This window comes from Aedes albopictus, unplaced genomic scaffold, assembly GCF_035046485.1.
Source record: "Aedes albopictus strain Foshan unplaced genomic scaffold, AalbF5 HiC_scaffold_191, whole genome shotgun sequence".
Lineage (NCBI taxonomy): Eukaryota > Metazoa > Arthropoda > Insecta > Diptera > Culicidae > Aedes > Aedes albopictus.
The window spans coordinates 38,012-50,000 of record NW_026916971.1 but is presented as its reverse complement, the minus strand read 5'-3'; the positions used below and the strand labels follow the sequence as shown (position 1 = coordinate 50,000).

The 11,989-nt window shown below is 41.5% G+C and overlaps 1 protein-coding gene across 3 annotated transcripts in view; it reads left to right on the top strand.

Moving 5' to 3' along the window:
• The first annotated feature begins 12 nt into the window (after window positions 1–12).
• The window catches only part of LOC115253608 (histone acetyltransferase KAT6A-like), a 32,692-nt gene continuing 20,715 nt past the window's right edge, over window positions 13–11,989 (top strand). Inside the window, exons 1-3 of one of the 3 annotated variants that reach the window (XM_062843404.1) lie at window positions 13–476; window positions 544–739; window positions 10,372–10,674. In XM_062843404.1, the coding sequence (XP_062699388.1) occupies window positions 443–476; window positions 544–739; window positions 10,372–10,674 (533 nt within the window). In that variant the 5' untranslated portion in view covers window positions 13–442. The remainder of the gene's footprint in view (window positions 477–543; window positions 740–10,371; window positions 10,675–11,989) is intronic. The other 2 variants (XM_062843405.1, XM_062843406.1) reach the window with 2 other exon arrangements.

Below are 11,989 nucleotides of genomic sequence, written 5' to 3'. Positions count from 1 at the left end.
TCGAATGAGCGATTTGCGAAATATATGCGTATTCAATTGCACCAAACAATGCCAAGCTTCCAACTTGACAGAGCTTACTCTATCTTTTTTGCCAAGTTACCATCTATTGTTTTGCTTGCGAATGAAAAACGAAACCTAAAATTATCACAGCATGTATTCACCCTGCAACTAATAAACCAACGCTCCCTGGCGCATCCCGAAACGAACGTGAGCGCAATGCAGCGGCTGCACAAAGCAAGCACCCCCAGAAAGGCTGAATCGAAGCTGAATTTTCTATTTTTCGAACTATTTTTCCAAATTTTTATCCTTCTCTAGAGAATGTATCTTCGATCACGGTGACGTACTAAAACAGTTTGATTTTGATGTATTTCCTCAGTCTCCTCCGCCAGCGCCAAAAACCCCGAAGAGCGTCTCCGACAAGAAGCGATTCTTCGAGAATGCGATGGAAGATCAGACCAAGCAGACGCCCAAACCTGGTAAGTAGCGCAACAATCATCGATAATCTAGTACCTCACGGCACCCTTTTGTCTCATTTCCTTCTAGAAAAAGTATTCTCATTCCTCTCGCAAGACGAAGTCGAAAAGCTGAAACAGGAAGAGGAGCGCAAAATTGCCACCCTCGGTCGGAGGCACATCCAGGAGCGGGCCTACGAACAGGACGACGAGTACGGTTCCGGCGAGGAGGAGCAGGAGCTTCGCGGCCGTTACACGAAAGCCGACGAAAACGATAACGATATGAGGTAAGGTCCCCTTTTGTCCCGCCCTCTAGCTGAATGTCTCACTCCTTCTTCAGTATGAGTGTTCTCTCCTTCTTTCTTGCTCTTCTTTAATTTTATCGCTCTTCACGTAACGCGCTGCTCTCTGGTTTTGTGCGTGTGCCTGTGTGTGCGTGTATCTGCGAGTTTCCGTTTTCCGTTCTCACCCTGTCTAGATTTTAGTTTTTCTGTGAATGCTCTATTACTATAATTTTCTTTCCTTTATTACCGCTCCCATTCGAATAGGTCCTAGCGAAAAACCGTAGTCTTCTAACCACACACCTCTTCTACGAGAGTGAATCAGTCGTGTGCTAGAATAACCGAAACGCAACCCCCAAGAATAAAAAAGGCTGTAGAATAGAGACTAACATCCCCTCATTGAGGAACCACACTCTAATCTAGTACTTCCTGTAATATATTTAAAAATAAAACCGAAAGGCATTATTGAGTAGGGATCAACCGCAGCATGCGAGGAATCGAGCGGCTAAATCTCCACACTACTGGTGCATGCGCGTGCCTTCTCCGATTGTGTAGACAATCTTCCACAGAGTTTTTTGTTCTAACGTTTCTATTGTTTTCTTTGTAAAATAAAGTTCTTCGTTTTTGTAAAGTGCGTTTTTTCGATGTTCGATCTGCGATATGTTTTCAAGTACTTCAAACACACACACATACTATTGGAAGGAGAAACCCGTTTTTCACAGTACTTTTTTCCATTCTGCTCGTTTGTTTTTCTCCTACATTTAGGAACGCACTTGAAGAAATTGAAGCTGTACTTAGAAGTTGAAAGTCGCTCGGTTTGCCGAGCGAGAAAGTGCGCACAATATCGTATTTTTTCTACTGCTGCTAGTGCTATTACTACTGATGCTACTACTACTACTACCTTAATGCCAATCTACTACGCTACTTCTACTGATCTAGTGTCAAAGACAAATTAAGACGTAGCACTTGGGTCCAAGCTGACTGCTACTTGATAGAACAAAACCAAAGAAAATAAATAAGGCTAATAGGGCACGGACGGTGGAGTACTAGATTTGTAATGATGTGCTGAATTTTTGTATGGTGAGATCGTAAATTCTCTGTTTTTGCAATGAAATGATGCAAACAGCGTGGGTATTATGATTTCTACCCGATGTGTTGCAAAACTTTTGGATCACTGTGTTGTTGACGAAGCAGGCACACAGTGTTCCAAGGTGTTTTGCTCAAATAGCATAAAATTAGGCTAGAAATCATAATACCGACGCTTTTTACACTATTTTGTTGCATAAACGGAGAATTCACCTTTTCATCATACAAAAATTCAGTTCATTACTACAAATCTAGTACTCCAATAATCGCGTCATTTTAGTACACACATGTGCAAATGTTCAGTTCTAGTACTTCACGAACCTTAAAATCGCGCTTGACGTCTTGATTTGTCTTTGCTAGTTTCGCTACTATCTATTCTAGTACTACCATGTACAGTGCTTTTTTTTCCTAAAAGTTTCGTATTGTGCTAGTGTTAGGCGCGGCCATTGGACAATCAGATGATCAGATTTTTCTCTCAGAAAACAATTGGTTACAGACCGCAGCAGTAGGCATTTTTAGCAATTGACGACGCCCGTACAGGAATTTTGCGTGCTTGATCTAGCTCTAGAACTTTGCGCACCTGATAGTTTTGACGACGAGGGCACGAATCCAATCATTTCTCTAGGTTAGGACAGAAAAGTATTATTAGTTTTTACGATATTAGGTTTGTTCGTCCCCGACCCTAGTCTACTAGGAAATATAAATGCAGGTTAGGCATAAGTTTTAGGTATCTTCTTTTTCGTTAGAGTTAAGTAATTTAAACAATAAATTCTCCGATGTTCCGAAGGTGTTTGGCAATCTTGGAAGGAGGTGACAGTGTTTGAGATGATTTTGGATGAGAAATGTTTCGATTGTTGGTTGATGACACCGGTGCTTTCATCTGGAAATGAGTTCCCAAATATTTCGCGCAAGTGTCTCTGTTAACGAATTCGTCAAATCCATTTTAGCCCTTCATAGAAGGGACTGACTGAAGTTCAGTTTGTTTGGAACATATACACGTTCAGGTATCCCTGGAGTTCTTACACTTTTTTGCCACGGCTATCTCATTTGGCATGAGGTTACTTGTCATAAAGTCGTTTGACATAAAGCCATTTGGCATAATGGCTTTGGCGTAACAAGAAGAACAATTAAGTTCAGAAGAAGGAACATAACTTCGGTGAAGACTTCATGGTACAAATTTCCCAAATGGAGGAGAACGTGCCTCTGGATCTCAGTAGGTCGGATGGTAAAGACAGTTATACCAAATGGCTTTATGCCAAGCTACTTTATGCCATATGGGCCTCTTCCGTCCACTCCTTGTGAAATTAATCCTGCAAAAAAAAAGGTAAAAAGGACTTTCTGATTGGTTTGTATGGAATGAGGCACATTCGGTGTAGTACTAGATTTGTAGTAATGAGCTGAATTTTAGTATGGTGAGAAGGTCAATTCTCCGTTTCTGCAATGAAATGGTGCAAAAAGCGTGGGTATTATGATTCCTTGATGCTGTTTGAGCAAAACTTTGGATAACTATGTTGTTTATGTTGCAAGAAGTGGAGAAAATAACAACACTGTTGCCCAAAGTTTTGCTCAAACAGCATCAATTTAGGCAAGGAATCATAATACCCACGCTTTTTGCACCATTTCATTGCAGAAACGGAGAATTGACCTTCTTACCATACTAAAATTCAGCTCATTACTACAAATCTAGTACTTCACCGATCTGTCCTATAGGAAGCAATCAGTGAAGTACTAGATTGAAAGTAGTCAGCTGGATTTTTATATGGTGAGATGATCAATTCTCCATTTCTGCAATAAAACGGTGCAAACAGCGTGGGATATATGATTTCTTCGCTAATTTGATGCTGTTTGAGCAAAAGTTTGGGTAACTGTGTGGTTGTATTATTTATTTCTTGCAACTTGAACAACACATTACTCAAACTTTTGCTCAAACATCATCAAATTAGGCAAGAAATCATATAACCCACGCTGTTTGCACCGTTTTATTGCAGAAATGGAGAATTGATCATCTCACCATACAGAAATCCAGCTCACTACTTTCAATCTAGTACTTCACTGATTGTTTCCTATTGCTTCCATAATTTCTAGCGGAATTGCTTTTGAGGTTTCTTCCGGGATTCCTCTTAGAAGCTTTTCAAGATTGCTTTCATCGTTCCTCCCGGAGGTTCTACTGTGGCTTTTCAAATTACTTCCAAAAGATTTTCACCGAAATCCTCCAAAGTTTATTGTGGGATTTCATCCGAAATTGTTCCAGAAGTTCTCCCGCAATATCTTCTGGAGTTCCTCCCTGGAATTCATTTCAGGAAATTTTGCAGTTCCTCGTGGAATATCTGCATGAGTTTCTCCTGGGATTCTTTATGGAGTTTTTTAGACCTTTTCCTGAGATTGCTTCTAGATTTAGTGCACGAATCTCACGAGGAGGATTTATCCTAGAGCTCCTCCCTCAAGAACGCAGAGAGGGAAAAACACAGAGAGGGAAAAACTCTGAGAAGGAAAAACGCAGAGAGGGAAGAGCACAGATATAAAAGGACACAGAGAGGAAAGAACGCAGACAGGGTAGAACGCAGAGAAGGAAATACGCAAAAAAGGAAAGTACACAGAGAGGGAAGGACGCAGAAAGGCAAGAACACAGAGAGGGAGAACGCAGAGAAGGAAAATCGCAGAGAGGTAAGAACACAGATAGGGAAGGACGCAGAGGAAAAAGGACGCAAAGAAGAAAGAATGCAGACAGGGAAGAACGCAGATATTGAAGAACTCAGAGAGGTGAAGAACGCAGAGAGTGAAGAACGTAGAGAGGGTAGAACGTAAAGAGGAAAGAACACAGAGAGGGAAGAACGCAGATAGTAAAGAACATAGAGAGTGAATGACACAGAGAGGGCAGAACACAGAGAGTGAATAACACAGACAGGGAAGAATGCAGAGAAGGAAGAACGCAGAGAGAGAGAAGAATGCAGAGAAGAAAGAACGAAAGTGCTCAAGTGTAAGCGCATTCTTTTTTGAATGAAATTAAAAACGAATTCTACTTTTATTTTGGTGCAAATTTCGCTTAGAATTCGAGTCGATCTATGTTTTTTAGAAGAGCTCTGTGTGTACATCACTGGGATTCAGAAAAGTTCTCCAGCCCCAAGAAGAGCTCTCTGGCTCACATACAAACCCTTTCAGCCCCGGCAACTCAAAGAGACTCTTTGGTTTCTTTGGAAGCTGCCTGGATTCTCGAAGAGCCATTTTTACCTGTAGGCTCCAGTAATATTTACTAGAATTCACGCCGACATCAGCTCTCCTGCTTTCATATGAGCTTTTTCTGACTTCCGGTAGAGCTTTCTCAGCTCCGAAGAAATTCTGTAGTCTCCAAATTCTCTAGTGAATATCCAAAACGTTGGAAATATTTCAGATTTATATGTCGGAGAAAACTCAGCTCACTCAGCACACTCAATTCCGTTTAGACCTTGAGACGAACTACGGCTTCCGGAGAAGCTCTCTGATTTCCAAAAATCTATAACTGAGATCCAGAAAAGCCCTTAAGCCCCAAGAAGAGCTTTCTGGCTCACATATTAGCTCTTTGAGCTCCGACAACTCCGGCAACATATTCGAAGCGTTGGACATATTTTGGCAATAGCGAAGACCAACGGAGCTATCTGCTGAACTCCGCTTGGAGTTCGGATTCAAGACGAACTATGTTCAAGGTTTCGAATCGAATCTCCTGGGTTCTGAGCGAAAGTGGCTCCTGTCAATAATTATACTAGGCACTCCGTGTCGTTTTTGTAATGTAGTACAGAAGGTAGTTTCCCAAGCAACACACATGTTATAATAGAGTTACGACAGCGCAAGTTTTGGTTGTATAGAAGTTTATTTTACGTAATTCTAACATTGTGTTGAAATAACGTAAAATAAACTTCTATACAACCAAAACTTGCGCTGTCGTAACTTTTATATAACATGCGTGTTACTTGGGTTTGCTTCCCGAAGAAGTAAAGAGTCCCAGAGACGTGGATGAGGTCGTGGCCGGGATTATGGAATGCAAGACCACCTTAACAGAGTGGAGAAGTGGAAGCTGACTTAAGGTAATTAGGTTCAGCGGAGACTCCAGGTCAGTGAGCTTTGTAGAGAACCTTCTCTACAAGCTGAACAAAATTTGCAGAGCTTGAGGGAGTTCTGGAACAACTGCTCCTGAGGGACATCCACATGTTGCTGGAAGGACTGGCATCCGATTGGTTTGTCACCTTCGTGGACGAGTTCGAGGATCGGCGATCATCAAGTTCCATTTTGAAAACCCCAACTAGAACCAGATAATTCAGAAAAGGAAGTAGAAACGGGTACTACCGGTCGAAAATATCCATCGTGGATGTAAGCGACCTTCATCAACGGATTGACGTTGCAGATCTGAGTTTCGAGCAACCCGGAGAACCAAGGCGAGTGTGAGTTCACAATGTAGAGGTTGAAGATGGCTCATCAGAGTACGACAGCGAGGATTCAGCGCCGGTCGACGCAATGCGATTGCACCTGATCAGGGAGGACAAGCCATCAACGCAGAGTCAATAGAGTATCCATCAGAACTTCAACCAGTACCACAGATTTCCATAGATCGTAACACAAATTTCCAGATCTCCAATCCTTGGAAAAGATTTCTGGGTATGCTTTCTTATTCAGCAGCCAATGATCGACGTTGGAAACGGACCTGAACTGTTCAAAACACTGTATACCGTAGTAAACAGGCGAACTACCGAGAGTGCAAGAGAAAGACCCGGATGAGATCCTAGATTCAACCGACGTTTGAGGTCCCAACAGAACTGGTCTCAGAGAGTATTGAAACTGAGCAAAGAAACTGATCGAGACGATCAAGAGGTTCGAATTTTCAGCGCCAGGGAAGCTAGGACAAATCGGCCTGATTTATTACGAGATCTTTCTGAAAGTGACGCAAAGCCATCTATAAATGCTGCCCTTTCTCCAGAAGGAAATAGACGTGGAGATCGAGCGCTTCAAAGAGCTGGGAGTGATTGAAGAGTGCTACAGCGAGTGACCCTCGCGATGACCGTCAAAGGTGCGTGTCCCAAGCAGAAAACCTTCCATAGACTAGGACACACGAAATACTATTCTATAATAGAGCATTCAAAGGTTTATTCCGTCTAAATCAAGGTGTGACCTTCAACTCCTCGTCTTTGCTTACGAACATCGTGATTGCCATGGAAACATTAGAGGACCATCTCCGACTCCTCGAGATAGTGGCGAAACATTGTAAGAATGATAAACTCGTAATTCCGTTGCAGGAATTGAAGTCCCAGTGTTTCTCTTAGAAGTTTTCCTGTGAGTCGTCACAGAGTTCAACCCGGATTTTTTTTACCGGAGTTCTTCCAAGGATTTCCGGAGTTTCTCGCGGGTTTCTACCAAGTTTTTTTTTCCGAGATTTCTCTAGGAATTTCTTCTGGGTGTTGCCAATCCCTCGAAATTGCTCAAGTAAAATCTCGGGAGGAAAAAAAAATCGGGATATCCAGAAAAACCACAAGAGATATTCCGCTTTGTAGGTAATGTTCACAATTAATTTTCTGTTGTAAGATTCTTTGGAGACTAAATGCGAATTCTATGGTGAATTTTGGTTTTTTTTCGAATGGAAATTCAATTTAACCCCATAACGCCCCAAAAAGTTAGCCGTCACAGTTTGTAGTTAGTCGTCAAAGAACCTTACAACAGCAAATCCATTTTGGAGGATAAATGGATCGCTCTCGGTATAAATCATGGCAGAAATTCCGGAGAAATAGTGGTATCTTCTGAAATGAACTCTTGGGGCAATCAAGGGAAAACAATTAAACAGAGGATGATCTTCACTTGAAATTCCAGCAAGAATGCAGAGAGAAATCCCGGAAAAACATCTGAAACGTCCCGAAAGGAATTCATAATTCTGGCCGACCCTTTGAGAGAAATTATGGAAAAAATCCAGGCGAAACCCCTGGAGGGACTTCTGTAGAAAATTTGAGAGGCATGCAGGAGCCCCATGAGAACAATCAGGAGAAACTCAGGAAAAAATCCTGGCCGAATGTCGGGGAGAAATCTTTAAAGAAGCTTCTGGAGTTTTTCCCGAACAATTCCTGGGTTTTCCCGTGAGTCGTCACAGAGTTTAACTTGGATTTTTTTTAACGGATTTCCTCCACTAAGCTTCCTTCCGAAATTTCACCTGGAATTTCTTATGGGTATCGTCATTCCTCTCGACAGTTCTCAAGTAAAATCGCGGGATTGAATCCTGAAAAAAATCCGGGATCTCAAGAAAAGTTAAAAGATATTCTGGTTTGTAGTAAACTTTCATCATTTTTTGTTGTTGTAAGGTTCTTTGGAGACTAATCGAGAATTCTAGGGTAAATTCAAAGTTTATATATAAACCGAAAAAGGAAATTAGGTAATCTATAGATTAGCGTACTCAATTTCACCCCATAACGTCCCAAAAAGTTAGCCGTCAACGGGTTGTAATTAGTCGCCAAAGAACCTTACAACAGCAAATTCGTTTTGGAGCCCGGGATGAACTATGGGATAATCCCCGGAGGAATAGTGAAGTATTCTGAAATGGATTCTAGGAACAAATAAGGAAAAAATCTCTAGGAAACTATAGGGATCTCCGCAAGAACGCAGAGAGAAATCTCGGAAAAATATCTGAAACGTCCCAAAAGGAATTCAAGAGACTCTGGCCGATTCTGTGGGCGAAATCGTGATAAAAATTCCTGGAAAAATCTGGTAGATTTTCCGGAAGAAACCCCACGAAAAATTCCAGAAGAAACTTCAGGCGAAACCCCTGGAGGAATTCCTGTAGAAAATTCGAGAAAAACCAGGAAAAGCTCGAAAGAAACTCAGGAAGGAATACTGGCCGAACGTCGGGAAGAAATGTTGAAAATAACTCAGATAGAATCCCAGGAAGAAATCCTAGGGAAAACACCGGGCATAATCCAGAAAGAAACTCTACACAACTGTCAGGAAAAACTTCGGGAGAATCTCTGGTAGAAACTCAGGGAGGATCTTTTTGAAATTCGTGAGTAACATTGGAAGGAATCCCGGTAAACCTTCGAGGGAAATACCGGGAGAGACATCTAGAAAAATATCAGAACAATCTACGAGAAAACCACTCGGAAAAAATATCGGTCGGATAACCCATTCCGAAGAAGAAAAAAGTCAGTAGAAATCCAGAACTAACTCCGGGAAGAGCTCGAGAAGCAAAAACTTGAAGATATGGAAGAAGTTTCATGAGAAAACGTGGGAATAATTCAAAAAAGAATCATTGACGTAGTTCCACCATGAACCATGAATTGGTGGGATTGTTCCATACTATTTTCATTTTTTTTACCTGTTTGCCATGAGACTTCCAAATATTTTGAAAATTGTATTCTTATTTTTCTTGGTGCTACATCTTACTTGGTGAAGATCCTGTTTCTTCCGTCAAAACCTACTCTAGTATTCGAATCATCCAAAACACTGTCACCTTTGAAATTATCTCAGCATCTCTTCCTAATGGAGGAGGTACGACAATTCTCTCACAATTCACTCAAATACAAAACCACTGTTCAAATATAGATAGCCAGATTAATTGTTGAATAATAAACTAGCAAAAATATACATGAGGATGAACACAACAAAACACATCTAAAACTGGATCCTATCAAACCGATACCAAAATGTTCAACGTCTCTTTTACCTATATCTATGTATATCAAATGTTGTTACTGACCACACAGATAAGGCCAAATATTTACTTAATTAAAAAAACCAACCGAATTCGAATCGTTAGGATAAGGGACTAGCTTTACTGAGGGCAGGCAGCAGAACCATTCTCCGACCATGGAAAATACGGAACAATACAAACTCTATTTTGTGTAAATTTTTCGAAATGGAAATAAATCCTCTACACACTGATGTAAATACCTGAATGGAATTGAATAGTTTTTTCCTCACAATCACACATTCTCTCTGTCTGTCTCTACAACAACAACAACAACAGTAAGTTTCTGACTCCTGTTAACTTCATTCTTTTCCCATCTGGTGGTTTGTGGCTAACTTCATTCTCTTACTACATAATACTTCAATCTTAACTCGGAAAATCTGGGGAAGAATCAAAAGGTGTTTTTGTTTTTTGCTTTTTTTTTGTTGGGGTATAGATAGGTTTTTGGTCATTTCTCAGTTTTCACGTACGGGTGTGGGATTTCGTGATGTGTGATTGCACCTTCGGCTTGGCTTCAAGCTAAAACGGTATTTAGTTTTGCGTTATTTTCCTCTGTCTACTGTTATCTAGTTACTGCCACGTTCTTTTCCTATATATTTATATAAGTGTTTACACATATCAATCAAACGATTATATCTGTTTGATGCAATAATTTCATTCGCCAATCGTCAATATCTATTCTCTATCTATTCATTTGTTTTGTCCATATTTTGTTTCTGTTGTTGTCATACTTCTTCTGCGAAACGATCCCAACAACAACAAACGATCGAAAAACTCCACATTTCATTTATATCGCTCATCCACAAAATACACACAAAAAAAACATGAAATCAAAAAACCAACAAACACGACAAAAACAAAGTAGACAACACGAGAACATTCACGATTCACCACCACCGCCGACGACTCCGACGATGCAAGACGAGGAGGAGCAGCAGCAGCAGCACCACTACCATCAACAGCAGCAGTCCCATGAAAGCCGGATTCCGGTGATGCTAAACCGAACGCAGATGGCAATGCCCACCCCACCCTCGAAGCCGATCACCCCGATCAGCCGGATTCCGATACGGACGGCCAACGCGGAGAAACGGGCCCGGGCCAACGATATGCTCCCGCCGGAGTACGACGAGTCCAAGCTGAGCCCGTCGGAGATTCGGGCGTTGAGGTGAGTTGAGTATAAACCTCATTCATTATGCTCTTAGATACAACTAGTAGCCCTCGTAGATTCGATGACCTATACTCAAGGGAGCTCTTGGAGATCCTTAAAGATTCTTCGGACTTAAAACTTGATAGATCATAGTTACCGAGGTTGTGTGAGTGTGAACCTCAGTCGTAAATCTCTTAGAGACAACCAATAGATCCGATGACCCTATACTCAAGGAAGTTCTTGGAGATCCTCAAACTGACAATGAACTCACCACTTGATAGCACATAGCTACATGAGGCTGTGTAAGCATAAATTTCATTCATAATGCTCCAATAGATCACTGATTGCGCTTGTAGATGAGATGGCCTTAACTCTAGGGAATTCTCGGATATGTTATACAATCATAGAACCCACCACTTGATAGAACATAGATGCCTGGGGCTGTGTGAGTGTAAACCTCATTCTTAATGCTCTAAGATACAACAAGTAGCCCTCGTAGATTCGATGGCCTATACCTAACTTGTGAAGGTTTTTTGAAGAAATTCCATCAGAAATCTTGGCATGAATACCTAATGAGGGCCTATACACCAGTCAAACGGGTTGGCCAACATTGACTTCTCCCCCAGAAACATAAGCTAGTTCAACCAACCTTAGGGCGGAGTCAATGTTGATTGAGGTTTGAGTAGTGTGTAGGGTGCCTGAAAGAATCTTTCCAGGATTGCCTGAAGAAATTTCGGCAGAAATCTATATTCTTTCAGGAGGAATCCCTGAAGGAATCACAGCAGGAAAGTCGGCTAGAATGCCTAAAAGAATCCTTGAAAAAAGAGTGCTTAAAGAGATCCTAGGAGGAGTCTCCACAGGAATTTTGGAAATTACATCTGAAGAAATCTCGAGAGGAATCCTGGGAAGAATCTCAGGAGGAATGCCTGAAGAAATCCCGGGGAGAATTCCTGAAGGTTTCTCGAAAAACTCATCTCATCAGATTCCTTTACCCTATTCTCAACCCTATCATTCTATTCTACCCTCTACCCTACCGTCTGCCTTCTAGATAGGGTAAAGAATAGCCCTACTTTCTATCGTACCATCTACCCCAGCCTCAACCGTAATCCGCTACTCTAACTCTCCATCCTACCCACTACCTTAACACCACCCTATCCTCTACCGTATCCTTCATCCTAACCCTCTACCCTGCAGTCGGCCCTACCCTCTACCCTACTCTGTACTACCCTCTATCCTAATCCCTCTACCCTATCATTTATCCTACTCTTCATCTTAACGTTTACTCTACCATCTACCCAAACCTCTACTCTACCATCTACCATACCCTTAATCC